Source organism: Castor canadensis, chromosome 7 (genome assembly GCF_047511655.1).
Source record: "Castor canadensis chromosome 7, mCasCan1.hap1v2, whole genome shotgun sequence".
In the NCBI taxonomy this organism is placed as follows: domain Eukaryota; kingdom Metazoa; phylum Chordata; class Mammalia; order Rodentia; family Castoridae; genus Castor; species Castor canadensis.
In genome coordinates this window covers 29,908,579-29,927,438 of record NC_133392.1, presented here as the reverse complement: position 1 = coordinate 29,927,438, position 18,860 = coordinate 29,908,579, and the positions used below count along the sequence as shown (strand labels likewise).

Here is an 18,860-nt window from a genome sequence, read left to right as displayed (position 1 = left end):
GCACGGCTTCCACGGGAAGCTGGTGACTGCGCTTGCGCCGGCGACTGGGCTTCGCGGGGGCTGCGGGGGGCGCGAGCGCCGGGGCCGCGCAGAGGCGCGCGCCACCTAAGCGGACGCGCCTCTCCGGTTACGCAGGCGTGCGGCAGCCGGGACTCTCAAGTGGGAACCGAAGGTGCTCGAGCGAGGAACACCTACCTAGAGCATGAAGAGGCAAGGCGTCTCCTGCGAGCGGAAACTGGCGTGGATACAGTCCGGGAAGGCTGGTGCGGAAGGTGGCGGGGCAGGGGGCGGCTGGCTGACTCAACTCCCGGGGCGGGCCCGCGGGTCCCCGCCTGTCACGATGCCCCCAGCTTCTCGCAGCCCCTTGCGCTGCACCTCACAGGTGTGGAAAGCGTGAGCTGGCCCTGGATCCTCCGGTGGGGGTTGGAGTCCCCTCCTGCGCCACCACGCCCGGTCTTGCGACCTTGTGCAAGTTGGTTAACTTCTCAGCCCGCACGAGGGCAGGGAACCTACCTGGCGGCCTCTCCATCACCTGTGGCCCATGGCGGGGCGGGCTTGTTTCGGGTTGTCCCTGTCGCGCCCTCCCTGGCCAGCCTGGCAAGCTCTAGAAAGTCTGATGGACTCCTCCTCTCGCTCCCGGCACTCGCGGGTCTCCAACCCAGCCGTTCTGTCCCCTGGACTCTTTTTGTACTCCGAAAAGTTACCAAGAATTTCAGAGTTCTCTGTGTGGGTTGTATCTATTGATTTTGGCCATATTAGAAATTAAAGCCGAAGTTTAAAAAGTTTCGATTGATTGATTTAGAACTTAACGATTCTAAACCCATTACACATTAACATTAATAGCTTTTTCTCCCCTTCTTCTCCCCCCACCCCAAACATTTTTTCCCCCGGCGGCGCTGGGGTTTGAACTCAGTCTTGGGGTGCTAGGCAAGCACTCTACCACTTGAGCCTCACCCCCCCCTCCCCAATCCCCACCAACCCTTAATATTTTGAGACAAGGTCTCGCTATGTAGCCCAGCTGGCCTTGAACTTGGGATCCTCCTGTCTCAGCCTCCTGAGTACTGAGATTTACAGGTGTCCTCCACCACCTCTGGCTTATAAATAACTTTTATAAAGAATAAATACTGGACTCAGGTATAGCTCAAGTAGTAAGTGTGCAGGCCCTGAGTTTAAACCCCAATACCATGCACACAAAAATTCTTTCATCTCTCTTTTTTTTTTTTTTTTTTTTTTTTTTGTGGTACTGGGGTTTGAACTCAGGGCCTACACCTTGAGCCACTCCACCATCCCTTTTTTTGTGATGGGTTTTTTCCAGATAGAGTCTCACCAACTATTTGCCTGGGCTGGCTTCAAAACATGATCCTCCCGATCTCTGCCTCCTGAGTAGCTAGGATTACAGGTGTGAGCCACTGGTACCAGCAAACAAAAATTCCTAACTAACAAAAGAAAACAGTGAAAGTGACGATGTTCTATATTTTTGAAAACTATATTTTTGAAAATCTCTTTTAATGTCTGGTTTACTGGATTCTCATCCCTGCTTCTACATTCAATCGGACGTATCAAAGTAGCCTCCTGAAAACTCCACTTGTGGGAGATGAGAATGAGAAAAAGGCAAATAAATAAAGTCTTACTATTATAAAAATAGTTTTCACTCCACACACTCCAAGGGTCTTCACAGGTCCCTAAAGCTACCTGGACTACCTTGCTTTGAGCACTGCCTCAAACAAGTGTCTTCTTTGATGCCTATAAATGACTTGCTCAGGACAACTAACTGCCTTACTCTGCCTCTTTCATATGGTTTTGTGTGCATCTCCACCCTCTCTTGGCCATAATCCTTCCTTATGTAAGGCTAAAGGTAACACTGCAACACGGTTCAGTTTCGCTGATGTGACTGCTGGTGTAATAGTTTCAAAGGACTCACAGAGGTACCAGAATGTTATAGGTTAAGAGCATAAGTTAACAACTTTTCATTGGACTTTTCATTATAAAAGCAATATTGAGTAGAAAAATTCGAACAAAAGAGAAAAGTAAAAAGAACAAAGTAAAAATATTTCCAAGTCCACCACCCAGTGGTAACCATTACCACTGGGTGATGAGCATTCTTCCAGGGATGATTACATGAAGTATCAACTCTTTGTATCATCTTTTTTTTTGATGAGGGGGAACACTAGGGATTGAACCCAGGACCTTGTGCTGCTAGGTAAACACTCAACCACCTGAGCTATGCTCTCAGCACTGCATAATGCTTTTTAGTATCAATGTAAGAATTTGTAATTATTTAGCTGTTAGTAAATATTTGTGTGACTGCTGTTAATATTGTAGACCATTGCTGTGGGTGAAGATAAAAATTTCTCACTTAGAGACTTTAAGCCCTTCAACTAAGAATGATCAGACATTTACCTGCATAAATAAAAAGTAGTAATTAGTGTTTTAATGAGAAGCTTTTAAAGAGGAATATATAACTTACAAAGTGTTAGGTGAGTTCACGCTTGCCTGGCGTGAACAAGGTCCAAGTTTCCATCCCCGTGCCAGTGTGTGTGGAGGAAGAGCTATATGAGTTCAGAAGAGTGGGATAATTTCCCATTTTGGAGAGGAAAAGAGTATGGAAATGTGACTTGACATGAATCTTGGAAAACTTTAGCATTTAAAGATGAAGCTAGAAGGATTATGTTGGTTGAGGAGATGGTTTAAGCAATAGCAGAGGTGGAGATTGGAGAGACCTGGAGAAATAAAGAGGAAGTAATGTGTAGTGTATTAATGATAATGTTTTTTGGCTGTTAGTATTATGCCCTTTGCATAAATTATCTCATTCAGTCTTCACTGTGCTGAGAACTAAAACCTACCGTGTTTTATAGAAAACTTAAGTAACTTGTCTATGGTCACACATGATAAATAAATGGTGGGATCAGTATGTTAAGTCCATCCTTGCCTTTAAACATGTATTTCTTATAAAGGCATTGAGAAACATCAGTATTTTTATTTGTTTTGTTTTGGTGGTACTAGGGTTTGAACTCAGGGCCTTGCACTTGCTAGGCAAGCATTCTACCACTTGAGCCACACCTCCAGCCCTGAATATTTTTAATTAAAAATATTGAGCTGGGAGGCAATGATGAGGTTTGTGTTGGCATTCAGTGTATTTTTTCCTCAGTTTGATTTTTTTATGCATATGTCTGTGTATTTATTTCATAGTCCAGAGACATCAATTTAATAATTAGTGTGGTATTTTATTACTTTCATAGGCCCTACTGTATTTATCTGTTTCCATATTATTGGACATGTAGATTTTGGCAGCAAAATATTTACAGGAGATTGGTCTGAGTGGATAGTACCTTCATGAATGTCTGTTGTTCTCCATGTATTTTAGGAGCAGCAAATGGATTTCTCATGGAAGTATGTGTTGATTCAGTTGAGTCAGCTGTGAATGCAGAAAGAGGAGGTAAGAGAAATTAAGATAATGAGTGACATTTGACAACCCCTGTAAGAGTCTGAAAGTGAATCCAGTGAACTGACTACAAAATCTCTTGGCATCTCTAAGGATCCTAATAATCCTCTCAAAGACAACCAACTAGAAAATCTACTGGAAAGGTGGGCATGGGTGATACAGGCCTGTAATCCTAGCATTTAGGAGGCTGATACAAGAGGATAGAGAGTTTGAGGCCTTGCTGGTGAAGTGGCTCAAGTGGTTGAACACTTGCCTGGCAGGTGCAAGTCCCTGAGTTCAAACCCCAGTACCACCGCCACCAAAACCAAAAAGAGTTCAAGGTCAGTGTGGACTATATAGCCAGTCTCAGGCCAGCCTGGGGTACCTACATTGCAAGGTGCTATCTCAAAAAAGAAAAAGAAAACCTACTAGAAAATTATGATCTAATCTCTCTCTTTCCCAAGCAGGTCACAGCTTGAGTCAAGCGTCAACAGTAGTGCTTACTCGCTAACTTGATAATTTTATTGATTTTAACAAAAATTAAACATCTCAAATTATTGTTTTAAAGATAGTTTTGTAGAGGAGTAGGGGTATAGCTCAGTGATAGAGCACTTGTGTAGCTTGCACATAGCCCTGGGTTCAATCTCTAGCACCACAAGAAAAAGAAAAAAGTTATTTATTTATTTTTGCAATGCTAGGGGTCAAATCCAGAGCCTCCTGCATGCTAGACAAGCACTCTACCATGAGCTACACTCCAAGTCCAGACATTATTTTATTCCAAGTTTTCTTTTGTATTCTGAACTTATTTTAATTGGAAGCATAGATATTTCTGCCATCTTGGCATCAGAAAAATTTTTAATGTTTTATGGACACATTTCAAACTTATACAAAAGTAGAGAAAAATCAAAGTTTTCTTTTGGTAAAGAGCCACATTGTACATATTTTTGGCTTTGCCAGACACATTTGTTCTTTGTCACTTACTCTTCTCATAAAATTCTCTCTTAATTTGGCAATAAAAAGGAATGAAGTATACTGATACATGCTGTAACATCGATGAATCCTGAAACATTGCTGTAAGTGAAAGAAACCAGTCACAAAATACCACATGGTATGATTTTCATTTACATGTAATGTCTAAAAATAGGCAAATTTATGGAGAGAGAAACTAGATTAGTGGTTGCCTAAGACTGAGAGGCATGGGGGACAAGGGAGGTGACTGTATGGAGTAGTTGGGTGATGATGAAAATGTTCTAAAATTAATTGTGGTGATGCATACAAAATTCAGTATCCTAAAGAGTCTTGTATTGCCCACTTCTATTGGGTGGATTGTAAGGTATATGAGTTATATGTCAAAAAGAAAGCAGCTTTTTTTCTTTTTTTTTTTTTAATTCACAAGAGTGGCACATGCCTGTAATCTCAGCACTTGGGTGGCTGAGGCAGTAGGATTGTGAGTTTGAAGCCAGCCTGTGCTACGTAGAGAAACCCTGTCTAAAAAGCAAAAAAACAAAACAAAGCAAGAAAAACAAGCACAGCAGCACATCTCTGTAATCCTAGTTACTCAGAAGTAGAGATCTGGAGGCTGCAGTTTGAGGCTTGTCTGGGGAAAAAAAGTTACAAGACCCCTTCTCAACCAACAACCCAGGCATTGGTGGTACACATCTGTGGTCCCAACTACTGGGAGGCATAGGTAGGAGGGTCATGGTCTGAGGCCTGCCATAGGCAAAAAACATGAGACCCTATTGGAAAAATAACCAGATAAAAAAGGGCTGGAGGCACAGCTCAAGTGGTAGAGTGCCTCCTGAGCAAGTGCAAGTTCCTGAATTCAAGCCCAAATACCACAGAAACAAACAAAACATCATTAGTTTGCAGGCCATAACAAAAGCCTTTGTGCAGGCCTATAGTTTGTCTGTATTCCTGCCTTCTCCCAACTCCAGATTATTTTGAAGCAAATCACACACAATGGAATTTCATCCTTCGCTGTATCTGAATATACCTCTAAAAGATTAGGGTTCTATTTATGTTGTTTCAATTTTTTCAGTTTTCAGAGGACTTACATATTACATATACACTAGGTATCTATAAAGTGAAAATTACTAGTGCATATTGTTTCAGATACAGCCTCTTAAATAATATCACTAACACACCATTAAAAACAGTGTTTTGCTTTTGGTGGTCCTCTTGGTTTTAAACTTGGGGTCTTATGCTTGCTAGGCAGGTGCTCTGCCACTTGAACCACTCCACCATCCTTTTTTACATTGGTTATTTTTGATAGAGGGTCTTGCTTTTTGCCTTGAACAACCTGGATTATAATCCTTCTATTTGTGCTTCCCTGAGTAGCTTGGATGACAGGCACATATCACCATACCCAGCCATGGTTGAGATGAGGTCTTTTGAACTTTTTGCCTAGACTGGCCTCAAACTGTGATCCACCAATCTCTGCCTCCCAAGTACGGGATTACAAATTTGAACTACCATGCTCATCGAAAGAAGCAATTTCTTAATATTGTCAGTATCCAGTAAGTTTTCAGATTTCTCTAATTGACTTCATAGAGGGTTGTTGTTTTTTTTTAATTTTTATTTTATTCATATGTGCTCATAGAGGGTTTTTAAAAAAACAAAAAACCGATTCTTTGAATTGATCCAAATATTTCATTTGTTTGATATGTCTCCTTTTTTTTTTTTTTTTTTTTTTTGTGGTATCGGGGGCTTGAACTCAGGCCCTTCACCTTGAGCCACTCCACCAGCCCTATTTTTCTGAAGGATATTTTGATAGGGTCTCATGAACTGTTTGCTTGGGCTGGCTTTGAACTGTGATCCTCCTGATCTCTGGCTTCCTGAGTAGCTAGGACTATAGGCATGAGCCACCAGCACCCAGCTGATATGTCTCTTAAGTCCATTTCAACATACAGGTTTCCTCTTTTAAAAAAAAAATTCTTTTCCTTCTTTTTTTGTAATTGATTTGTTACAGACAGAGGACCACAGTCTCAATTTTGCTGATTATGTAAGTTGTGTCACAATGTTTATTTGGCTGGGGATGTAGCTTAGCGGTAGAGCACTTGCTTTATCATATGAGGCCCTGAATGTGATCCCTAGCACCATAAAAACAAACTAACTAACTGTGCCACTGTGTTTCTCTGACCATTGTACTTCCTGTAAGGTTGTAGTTAACCCAGAAAACTTAACTCTTAAATTTAAAGCAGTAATGCAATGTGAGTTGTATAGTTGAAATTAAAAATAGTTTTACTGTAATTTTATAATTTGGTTTCTCTTAGGCAACTTCTAAGGTTCTTCTCTATTTGGACAAATGTAAATAGTTTGCTATTTAATAAGAGCTTCTAAGAAATTGTGTTGAACATTGCTTTTTCATCACAGGTGCTGGTCGAATTGAATTGTGTTCTGGTTTATTAGAGGGAGGCACCACACCCAGTATGGGTACGTGTTTATTTTTCATAGATCTTTCTCATAGGAGTTTACAGAGCTTAGTGGCAGCTGGTTATCAGTTTCATTGGGATTCTATACTAATAATTATATTGAGGATATTGTACCAGTTAGAAATGCTTATGGTTGTAAATCACATAATCAAAGATTTGATCAAACACATTTTTCCTTAAATATCTGTTACTGTTAATACTGATTCAGCTTTGTGTAGTAAGAAGTTTTGCTGATTATATACGTGGTGTTATTTAATGTTTATTTGGCTGAGGATGTAGCTCAGTTGTAGAGTACTGAGCTTAGCATATATGAGGCCCTGAGTTTAATCCCTTGCACTGCAAAAAACCAATAAACAAACCAAACAAAACAAACCTGTGCCACTATGTTTCTATACTGGCATGTTCAGTTTATTGATTTTTGTCTTTATTTCTTCCCTCCTGGCTTTGTGCTACTGTTGTCATACATTTTACTTCTACATGTGTTAGAATCCCCGTGCTATATTGTTATTTCTGTTTGAAAAGCCAATTATCTCTTAAAGATACTCAAATAGTAAGAAAACTGTCAACCCTGTGTAGCTAACATTTCTGATTTTCATTTCTTTTTATAAATTCATATTTCTGTCTGATTAATTTTGCTCTAACACTGAGCTATATCATCAGCCATACATTTTTTGTAGTACAAGTTTTCTGGTAACAATTCTTTCAGATTTTATGTGTATGAAAATACCTTTCTCTTTTATTTTGGAAAGATATTTTTGCTTGGTGCAGAATTCTAAGTTATGAGGTTTATTTTTTTCTTTCAGTTCTTTGAAGATGTTTTTCACTGTCCTCTTGTTATGCTGTTCCTGAAAAGAAATCTATCATCCTTATTGTTGTATTTCTCTTATAATATATCTCTTTGTTTGCATTTAAGATTTTTTTTTCAGCTGGGCATGGTGGCTCATATTATCCTAGCTATTCAGAAAACAAAGATTGTGAGCTCATAGTTCATGGCCAACCTGGGCAAAGAGTTAGTGAGACCATATCTCAACAAAAAGCTGGGCATGGTGGTGCATTCCTGTCATCCCACCTACACAAGAAACATGAACAGGAGGATTGCGGTCCAGGCTGGCCTGGGAATAAATGGGGAGACCCTATCCAAAAAAATACCTAAGGCAAAAAGAACTGGGAACGTTGCTCAAGTGTGGCTGCCCAGCAAACACAAGGCCCTGGTTTTAAACCCTGGTACTGCCAACAAAAAATATTTCTTTTTCTCCATTCCTAGCTTGAACAGTCCAATTATTATGTGCCTCAGGGAAGTTTTCTTCATGTTTCTTGGATCTGTGTAGTTATACTTTTCATCACATTTGGAAAATTTGCAAATTGTTTGCAGTCCCCTTCAGAGACTTTGGTTTTACTTGTATTAGATGACTTGCAATTGTTGCACAACTCAACGATGAGCTGCTCTTTAAAAAAAAAAAACAACTCTCCTTTCCATATTTCATTTTGCATAATTCTTATACTTTAAAAGATTATTTTCTTCTGCAGTGTTTAATCCTACCTTCTGTATTTTTTTTTTCTTTTCTTTTTTGGTGGGACTGGGGTTTGAACGCATGGCCTCATGCTTGCTAGGCAGGCGTTCTACCACTTGAGCCACTTCAGCAGCCCTATTTTGTGTTGGGTATTTTTGAGATGAGTCCCTTGAACTATTTGCCTGAGGCTGGCTTCGAACCTCGATCCTCCTGATAGACCTGCTGCCCTATGATATTTTTCATTTCACACATTGTAGTTATAAGAAAATTGAGTCTGTTTTTATATCTCTAGTGTCTTTTCTGAACTTTTTTGAACATATGGCATAAAGTTATAACAGCTTTTTTTTTTTTTTTTCTAGTGGTGGTAATAAGGTTTAAACACCAGGTTTCATACTTGCTAGGCAGACACTGTACCACTTCAGCTTCTCTACCAGCCCATAATAGCTGTTTTAATGACCTTTCCTGCTCATTCTAATATCTGTCAGTTCTGGGTTTGATTGATTTATGTAGTGATATGTCTTATTTTTTGCTTAGTCATTTTTTACTGCATATAATACGTTATTCATTTTATTTATTGGTTACTGATATTTTTTCATTTCTTTAAATATTCTTGATCAATTAGATTTCTTGGAAGCAGTTTGAAACTTTTAGGTCTTGCTTTTAGGACTCATTAAGCAATTCTGAAGCAGTAGTCAATCCAGAGCTTATTCCTTACCACTGAGACAAGACTATGTATACTCTCCTCAGTGCCCATGGTTCTTAAAGCTTTCCTACCTGGCTGGGGAGCAGGTATTATTCTTAGCATGGTGTGTGTGACAGGCGCATTATTTCCAATCCTGTTCAGTGGTTCTTCCCCTAGGCTTGTGTAGTTTCTTTGCCTGCACATACCAGTCAGTCCTTAGCTAAATAGTAGAAGGGATTCTCTATAGATCCCCAGAGATCTCTTTCTTTCCTTGCCAGTACTTTCTTCTGCAGATTATAGCTTTGGACTCTCACCTTTGTCTCCTCAACTGAGAATTTTCTAGACTCCACCTAGGTTCCCCCTCTCTGTTCTGTGGCTTAGAAACTGTCAAGGCAGTAAACTGGGTCAATGATAGAGCTCACCTCACTTGTTTTCTTTCAGGGATCATTGTCTTTTGCAGATTGATGTCTAGTGTCTTACAAACCATTGCTTTATATATTTGGTCCATAATTAGATTATTATAGGAAGGAAAGGTAATCTAGTCCCTGTTATGCTGTCTTGTCCAAATGCAGAAGTCCTAATACGAACTTTTGATTCCTGATTTATGCTATTCAGAGATTGATGACATCATTATTTAGTGTATATAGAGAGAGCAGCCCTTTGGAATCTGCTCACTAAAAGGAGGCAGTCCCTGGCTATTCTAAAATCTCTAGAATATATCTGTAAATCTGAGTGTAGTCTGATTTTGCAATATCAATCATAATTCATTCCTTGATATTGGGCATATTGTTATGCTGTGCAAATTTAGGGTTCTTTTAGCAAAGAAAAAAAAAGAAATTCACATTGGGCCAGCAACTAATGGTGGTTATCACAGATCTCATACTGTTGAGGGTTTCTAAGATAACTGATCATTGTGTAATAGATACTTTTTTTCAGACATCTCAGCATAATATCAGAAATATATAGAACTTTGCTCCCTTTCACCTTTCTCTTTTTTCTCTCTCTCTCTCTATTTTTTTTTCCATTCCTGGTAATTGAACTTAGGACCTCTCATGCTTGTTAGGCAAGTGCTTTATTACTTGAGACACAGCAGTAGTCCCATATACCTCTTTCAAAAAAAGGTTTTACTAAATTTCTTTATTCATTAAAGGAACATAAACTTTGGAACTACTTAACCATCTCTTTAGTAGATTTTAAATTCAGCCTTAATCAAGAAGAAAGGAGAGCTGGACATGATGGTGCATACCGGTAATCCCAGCATGTAGGAGGCTGAGGCAAGAGGATTGACAGTTCAAGACCACCCTGGGCTACGTCTGAACATATGAAGGGGAAACTGGATCTTGGGGAATATACTGGCAGACATTGAGCTTGGTAGTAAATATACTTTCAAATGTCATGCGCCAGTAAAAGTGTTCTTAGTCATAAGGATTTTTTCGTTGTGTCAACTGACAGGTGCTTTTAAAATGCAATATGTTCAGTTTTCTAAATTTCTCTTTTGAATCCTTGACTTTTCTATTATTTGCCTTCCATCATGCATACATTTTCCTTCTTAGTATTCTCCTTCATTTTATATATCAACTTTCTCAAATTTCCTCAGTCAGTTGTCCCTTTTATTTTGGAAATAATACATAAGAACAAGTATACATGACTAATAATATTTTTTTAACTTCCTAGAGCTTTTTATGCTCACATTTGAATTCTAGTCTTCCTGTTCTCATAGGTGTCCTTCAAGTAGTGAAACAGAGTGTCCAGATTCCAGTTTTTGTGATGATTCGGCCACGTGGAGGTGACTTTTTATATTCAGATCGTGAAATTGAGGTGATGAAGACCGACATACGGCTTGCCAAGCTTTATGGTGCTGATGGTTTGGTGTTTGGGGCGTTGACTGAAGATGGACACATTGACAAAGAGCTGTGCATGTCCCTTGTGGGTAAGAAATTGTCTGTGAGATGTAAAAACCTCTAATGATGACTGTATGTATGCTCCCAATGCAGGAAAATGTCATCACATAACTGACTTTCAGTCATACCTGCAGACATTTATACTAACCTACCTATTTTAAACAGTAGTTATTTAGCACAAAGCCCTCCTAACTCTCCTCAGTTGCTGTAGATCAGGTTCTCATATGGTTCTTACAGGTTTTAAGGGAAGTTTACTTAGGTTCCTTTAAGCACTACACTAAAACTTTTGAAACTATTGCAATTGACTCTGGGGAGAGACGGTGAGGTTAGAAGCCAACTACTTATGTTACTGTGCCAAAGTATTTCTTAAAGATCCTCAGAGGAGCAAATAATAAATGGAATGCTGTCTTATAGTTGCCAAATCATGCCATTTTTATTTGATGCCTCTAAGGCATGGATGACCATTTTTATATAAAAATCAGAGCTTAGAGGAAAGATAGGACGTTTGAATTTGGAAGGCCACCATTTTATTACTATTTTAGTTTACTATCTTCTTAGGAGAAGAAAGCATAAAAGTTTCAACTGACATGAAGATTTCTATATATGGTAATTAGTGATGTCCTGTTTATTCATGTTGTTACATGACTTTCTTTTTATAGCTATTTGCCGTCCTCTGCCAGTCACTTTCCACCGAGGTGAGTCATTTCCATTTGAACATCAGTTTTCTAATTTCACCAGATGCCACAACCTTTCTATGGAATACTATTTACTGTGTTACTAGTTGGTGTCATAGATCTTGGAATGAAAAGTTTCAAATTTAGAATTGTATAGATCCTATACAATGTGAAAATGTGAAGGCTGAATTACAAAAAGTTATTAAAAGTCGGTGGTGTTAGAATATAATAGAGAAGAAGGAGTAAGTATTGCTTATAAGTGCATGTACCCATCCAAGTAATAATCCTGAGATTCATTTCAGTTAGATTGCCTTCGATCATTAGCAGCCTTAAAAAGAATAAATCACTGGCCAATGAAATGTGCTGGCTTATGCCAGACAAATCTATTCCTGGAGCTGGGAGTGAGGTCATGTTTCTCATATAGAGGCTTCCTGTGGGGAGAGGGGTGGATAGCTGAAGAAAAAAATGGACATTTTTAGGAAGAGGAAAAGAAGAAATAAATGCCAATAGTCAATGAACAAATATACGAAATTGCTTTTCTTGATTGATAGCTTATCTGCATCATGTAAAGAAATGCTTCCTCTATAATTCAGGTGGTTATGGTTCCCATATTCTTTGGCTAAGCCTTGCTAAGCCTTGGAAAAATGGAGGAACAAGTGTCACTTTTGCACTCAGAGGGCCCTGCTCTTGCACATAAAAACAAAATCTTAATTCAAAAAAATTGATGATATGCTTGAGAAAGTGTTAAATATTTTTCTTGATGTTCTTCCTTTTAAGTTAGCATTCAGAGATTAGACTAAGAATGAGTGAATACCAGCATCTGCATCTATTTATAGAAATTAAGGATAAGTTAATATTTGTTGTATTTCTTTTTGAAATATATGAGACTACCAGAAAACTATTTTCTTTCACTTGATGTTAGTAATGCTTCTTATAAATTAGCAGTAACTAACACATTAGGTTACTTAAAAGTCAGCAACTTAAGGCAAGCCAGACATGAAAAAAGTTTTTAAACTTGAAAAGCATTTTTTATTATGCACATTCTTCTGAAAATAAATTTTTTTAATTTTAATTTTTATTTTATTCATATGTGCCTGAAAATAAAGTTTTAAAAAATTTGACAAGCAAAATAATTTAAAAAGTAAACTGGTTTTACAGACTATATTTTTCTGTTCTTAAAAAAGTCTTCAAATTTTTTTCTCCAATAAGTATAGCAAAAATATGTTCATGTTTTCAAAATTTATAGGAATTTTGCATTATCGTTCATGCCACGTTTTTTCCAGTCATCTATTCAATGAGATGGTATGAGCATGCAATAAAAAGGGAAATCCTCTCTAGTAGATTTAGCTTGCCTACATACACTAAACAGCACCAAAAAGGGGGCTTCTCCCAGAGGACCACTACCACCTAATCCACCATAGATTGGAACTTCTATGTCATATAGCAGTGCTGAGAACCAAAGCAGAAGTAGTTTTTCCATTTTGAGGTTTGGTTCCTAGGCCACTTTACTCTCTTGAGTGTTCTAAAAAGGGAAGTATCTTTCTTTTTTATTTTTTTAAGGGAGGGTCTGTGTATCCCAGACTGTCACTGAACTTGCAATCCTTAGCCCCCAGAGGGCTGAGATTATGGGTGTGTACCACCATGCCAAACTTGAAGAGGGAAGTTTTGTAGAAAGGATGGAATTGAAACCTCATATAGTCTATTGAAAACAACTCTCCTTATACTATGACCCTTGAGTGTGTCAGGTAAATGGATTAACATAAAATATTAGTCAAAAATGAGGATGTAAGCCAAGGTTTTTTCCTAGGACTGGTGAGTATTGTGTTTCATTTTATGTAGTACAGTTTGTTTGAAGATTTAGCAGTTTCTCAAATTTGGTTACTTATCTACACACTTACAACTTTGGTATATCTTGAATGCTATCTGTACAAATATATTTAATAATTTTCTTTAAATAAAAATTTAAGGGGGGGATAAGAAAAAATAATAGAAGGGGTGAATAAGATCAAAGTACATTATATGCACGTATGGAATACCACAATGAAACCTCTCACTTTGTACATTAATATACACTAATAAAATTAATTTTAAAATTTTAAGTAAGTTTTTTGTTTAATTATAATTACTGAAAATTTGAAACTTTTTGCCTCTTCCCTGCATTTAAGTAAATACACCTATTAAAATGTGTGTAGTTTGGCAGGATGGCTCAGGCCTATAGTCCTGCCTATAATCCCACCTGCTTGGGTGGGGCAGAGATCAGAAAATTGCGGTTCAAGACCAGCCTGGCCAAAAAGTTATCGAGAACCCCAACTAAATACTGAAGTTGCGTGTGGTGCTATGAACTTGTCATCCCAACTGCCCAGGGAGACGAAGTAGGAGGATCAAGGTCCAGGCTGGCCCTTGTTAAAAAAAAAAAAAAAAAAAAAAAAGCAAGACCTCACCTAGACATTGATGGCTCATGCCTGTAATTCTAGCTATTTAGGAGGCAGAGATCAGGAGGTTCACAGTTCAAGAGACCCTGTCTCGAAAATACCCAACACAAAAAAGGGCTGACAGAGTGGCTCAAGTGGTAGAGCACCTGCCTAGTAGGTGTGAGGCCCTGAGTTCAAACCTCACTACTGCCAAAAAAAAAAATGTCTGCTAATAAAATGGTCATGCATATTTCCAGTGGTGTGCAGACTATGGTAAATTAGCTCTTGGAAAAAAAGGAATTCTGATTGGTAGCATTTTCTTATTTCCATGATTTAAGTACTCTGTCTTGACTTATTTCAAGATGCCAATGAGTTAATAACATGACTTACAAAATACCTTAATATTTCACAATTGGCTCTTGAAAGCAAGTATAAGCTAGGTCCAGTACAACACTGTATGTATACTACATTTTTTGAAACTAATACATTTAATAGAAAACAAATGCAAAATAATTGTTTTCAGAAAACAGAAATATTTAATCTTTCCCCACCCATTAGATCTTGCTTTTCCTCAGAACACGGTTTGATATGCATGCTACAATTTGCTCACAACATGTTCACTAGAGGCTGGTACTGCAGTACAGGGTGGGAGATCATCTCAGGGAAGACACTGAAAGCCACACTCATCTAAAATCCAACACTTCCTAAACCTTTCTTGTGACTTATTCCAAATTATTCTTTAGCATAATCTTGTTTTCTTTTTTGGTGCTGGGGATCTCACCCAGGGCCCCATGCATGCTAGGCACGTACTCTACCACCAAGCTATACCCCCAGCCCATATCATAGTCTTTCTTTTTCAGGGAAAAGGATTACTGGCAGACATGCAACCAAGAAAAGGATCTTTCCCACCATCATTGCAACAGCCCAATGTTCAGTCACCTTGCCCATCCACTTCTAGAAACATATCATCAGGTGGGGTCAATCTATGCCCGAGTGTATACTACATTTTGGAAAACATTGCATTAGAGGATATCTGCTCAAAATTCAAATCAGTTTTATTTATTTCAGCCTTTGACATGGTTCATGATCCAGTGGCAGCGCTAGAGACCCTCTTAACCTTGGGGTTTGAACGAGTATTGACCAGTGGATGTGATAGTTCGGCACTAGAAGGGCTACCTCTGATAAAGCGACTGATAGATCAGGTACAAGCAATCTCTTTTCTTTCTTCTTCAGACTGTGGTTACTCCTGACATTTGTCTTTTAGCAAGGTTCTCTACAGGAGAAAGCAAATGGGCAATGATGTATTTATTTAATTCTTACTTCTTTCATGAGTGTTTTTGATAACCAAGACTCTTCTGATCAAATTATAGACAGTGCTTAAGGATCTGATCTTAGATGACCACATGCCATCAGCATTGCCTCATTTTAAGCTATATCTTTTCATTATTAGCCCATGTATATTCAGGGGATCCCATATAAAATTTATGAGGTACTTATCTATGGGTATAATCTAGAACTAAAATTATGTTCTTCTTTAATTTTCCCATATGTCAATTTAGGAGAAAATATATTTTTCTTTTGTATGAGTTCTAATGAGCTAGCAATCATCTGCAATCAGATGACTTTTTTTTTATTTGTATGTGCATACATTGTTTGGGCCATTTCGACCCCCATGCCCTTTACCCCCTTCCTCTCCCCCCACCCCCCTCACTTCCTGGCAGAGATGACTTTGTAATTGAAGTATATCTCCATTTTCTAACCAGTCCAGAGAGATTCTAAGTTAGTGAGTACAGGCTTTGAGGTGGAAGAACATGTATGTGTTTGAGACTCAGGTTTGACTTTTATTTGCTGTGTGATGTTGAGTAGGTTACCAGTCTTTATGCCTCTGTTCCTTATGTGTCAAATTGAGAAGAATTTAATTTTCTTTATAAGTTTTCCCTAAGGATTGAAAGAGATAAGATGTAAGCCTTAGCACAGTGCTTGGCATATATTATGTCTTGTAACATATTTTTTTATTATTACTGTTTTTATGAATAATACTATTTAGCATTCTTGTACGGATATCTGATTATTTTTGCGTTTTGATAACCATGAAAATAACTTTCAGATATTTCACCTAAGGATCTGATATGACTTGCTGACTTTATAAGTGTTTTTTAAGTATGTATCAGTGCAGAATATTTGTACTATAGTAACCAAGGGCTATGTGCACATATGTACACATGTGATGTAGTCACTGCCCTACAGTCTAATGTACAATAGTAACTTTTTAACAGACTACTTTAAAAAAAGTGCTGTGGAGGCACACTGGAGAGGAATTAACCCCAAATTTGGGGAATAAAGGTTGGCAATAGTTAGGGAAAGCTTCCAGGACGAAAAAGTATCCATATATCAACATCTTACTCATTGGAAGGATGGTTGGGAATTATTCTGTGAAAGCAGAGAGAGTGGGAGTGTTCCTACAGAAGAAATAGTATATCCAAAGACCTAGAAACAAAAATAAGCATAACTGAAGATAATTAAGAATGGTCAGACTGTTGAAGGTGGAGAGAAGAACCATACCTAGAACCTTGAAAACTGTACAAAATAGCATTTTTATTTAAACCTTGGTGCACTGGGGAAGCCTAAAATGTTTTAAAATAGAAGAGTTGATGTATCAGATTTTATTTTTTTTCCATTTTTAAATTGTTTATGCATTTATTCATATGTGTATACATTGTTTGGGCCATCTCTCCCTCCTGCCCTCTCACCCCTCTGCCTCTCCAGTCCACCCCCATCACTTCCAGCAGAACCTGTTCTGCCCTCTTCTCCAATTTTGTTGAAGAGAAAACATAAGAGATAATAATAAAGACACAGCATTTTTGCTAGCTTGAGATAAAAATAGCTACACAGAGAGATTCTTAGCATTGCTTCCATGCACATGTGTATTACAACCCGAATTGGTTCATCTCTACCAGACCTCTTCACTACTTCCCAGTCACCTTCCCATAGTTTAAGGTTACTTTATTCACTCCTCTACAGTGGGCACATCAACCACTTTCAAGTTTTAGGTTTTTCCTTCCCTTTCCCTATTCTTCCTGTACACGTTCTCTCCTTAGTGTATGACCAATGTCCAATAATATTACTGCATTTGTTTTAGGTCTGTAATCCGTGTATGAGGGAGAACACATGAGTTTTGGTCTTTTGAGCCTGGCTAACTTCACTTAAGATGATGTTCTCCAGTTCCATCCATTTACTTGCAAATGACAAAATTTTGTTCTTCTTTGTGGCTAAGTAAAGTTCCATTGTATATAAATACCACATTTTCTTAATCCATTTGTTAGTAGTGGGCCATCTTGGCTGTTTCCATAACTTGGCTAATGTGAATAGTGTGGCAGTAAACATGGGTGTGCAGGTGCCTTTGGAATAACCTGAGTCACATTCATTTGGGTATATCCCTGGGAGTGGGATTGCTGGATCATATGGCAGAGCTATGTTTAGTTTTTTAATAAGCTTCCATATTGTTTTCCAAAGTGGTTGTACTAGCTTACATTCCTACCAGCATGTGTGAGCATTCCTTTTCCCCTGCATCCTCACCAACATTTGTTGTTGGTGGTGTTTTTGATGATAGCTATTCTAATAGGAATGAGGTAGAATCTTAGTGTGGTTTTGATTTGCATTTCCTTTATGGCCAGGAATGGTGAGCATTTTTTCATGTGTTTTTTGACCATTTGGATTTCTTCCTTTGAAAAAGTTCTGTTTAGTTCAGTTGCCCATTTCTTTATTGGTTCATTGATTTTGGGGGAGTTTAGTTTTTTGAGCTCCCTGTATATTGTGGTATCAGTCCTTTGTCTGATGTATAGCCAGCAAGTATTTTCTCCCACTCTGTGGGTGGTCTCTCCAGTTTAGAGACCATTTCTTTTGTTGTGCAGAAGCTTTTTAGTTTCATGTAGTCCCATTTGTCCATCCTTTCTCTTAGTTGCTGGGCTGCTGGAATTCTACTGAGGAATTCTTTGCCTATACCCATTGCTTTCAGAGTATTCCCTGCTCTTTCCTGTACTAACTTTAGAGTTTCAGGTCTGATATTAAAGTCCTTAATCCTTAATACTAGTTGATACTAGTACAGGGTGATAGGCATAGATCTAGTTTCAGTTTTCTGCAGGCAGATAACCACTTTTCCCAGGAGCATTTATTGAAGAGGCTATCTATTTTCCATTGTATGTTTTTGGCACCTTTGTCAAAAATAAGGTTGTCGTAGCTGTATGGATTCATATCTGGTCCTCTATTCTGTTCCACTGGTCTTCATATCTGTTTTTGTGCCAATACCTTGCTGTTTTTATTGCTATGGCTCTGTAATATAGTTTGAAGTCAGATATTGTGATACCTCCAGCATTCCTTTTTGCTGAGTATTGCCTTGGCTACTTGTGGTGTCTTGTGTTTCCAAATGAACTTTAGGGTAGATTTTTCAATCTCTGTGAGAAAGTCATTGGGATTTTGATGGGAATTGAGTTGAAATGTAGATTGCTTTTGGTAGTATAGCCATTTTTTTATGTTAATTCTACCAATCCATGAGCATGGGAGGCCTTTCCACCTTCTGTAGTCTTCCTCAATCTCTTTCTTCAGAGTTTTGTAGTTCTCCTTGTGGTGTTCATTCACATCCTTTGTTAAGTTTACTCCTAGGTATTTGATTTTTTTTTGAGGCTGTTGTGAATGGAATTGTTTTCCTATATTCTTTCTCAGTTTGGTCATTGTTGGTATATAGAAAGGCTATGTTTTTATAAGTTGATTTTGTATCCTGCTACATTGCTGAAGCTGATATGATGTCTAGAGTTTTGGGGTAGAGTTTTTTG

At 38.2% G+C, this 18,860-nt stretch overlaps 1 protein-coding gene across 3 annotated transcripts in view; it reads left to right on the top strand.

Moving 5' to 3' along the window:
- Positions 1-15: 15 nt before the first annotated feature.
- The window catches only part of Cutc (cutC copper transporter), a 27,090-nt gene continuing 8,245 nt past the window's right edge, over positions 16-18,860 (top strand). The window contains exons 1-6 of one of the 3 annotated variants that reach the window (XM_074078546.1): positions 18-210; positions 3,365-3,436; positions 6,794-6,853; positions 10,766-10,975; positions 11,606-11,641; positions 15,100-15,233. In XM_074078546.1, coding sequence (XP_073934647.1) covers positions 3,385-3,436; positions 6,794-6,853; positions 10,766-10,975; positions 11,606-11,641; positions 15,100-15,233 — 492 coding nt within the window. In that variant the 5' untranslated portion in view covers positions 18-210; positions 3,365-3,384. Of the gene's footprint in view, positions 264-3,364; positions 3,437-6,793; positions 6,854-10,765; positions 10,976-11,605; positions 11,642-15,099; positions 15,234-18,860 lie in introns of all 3 variants that reach the window. The other 2 variants (XM_020156300.2, XM_074078545.1) reach the window with 2 other exon arrangements.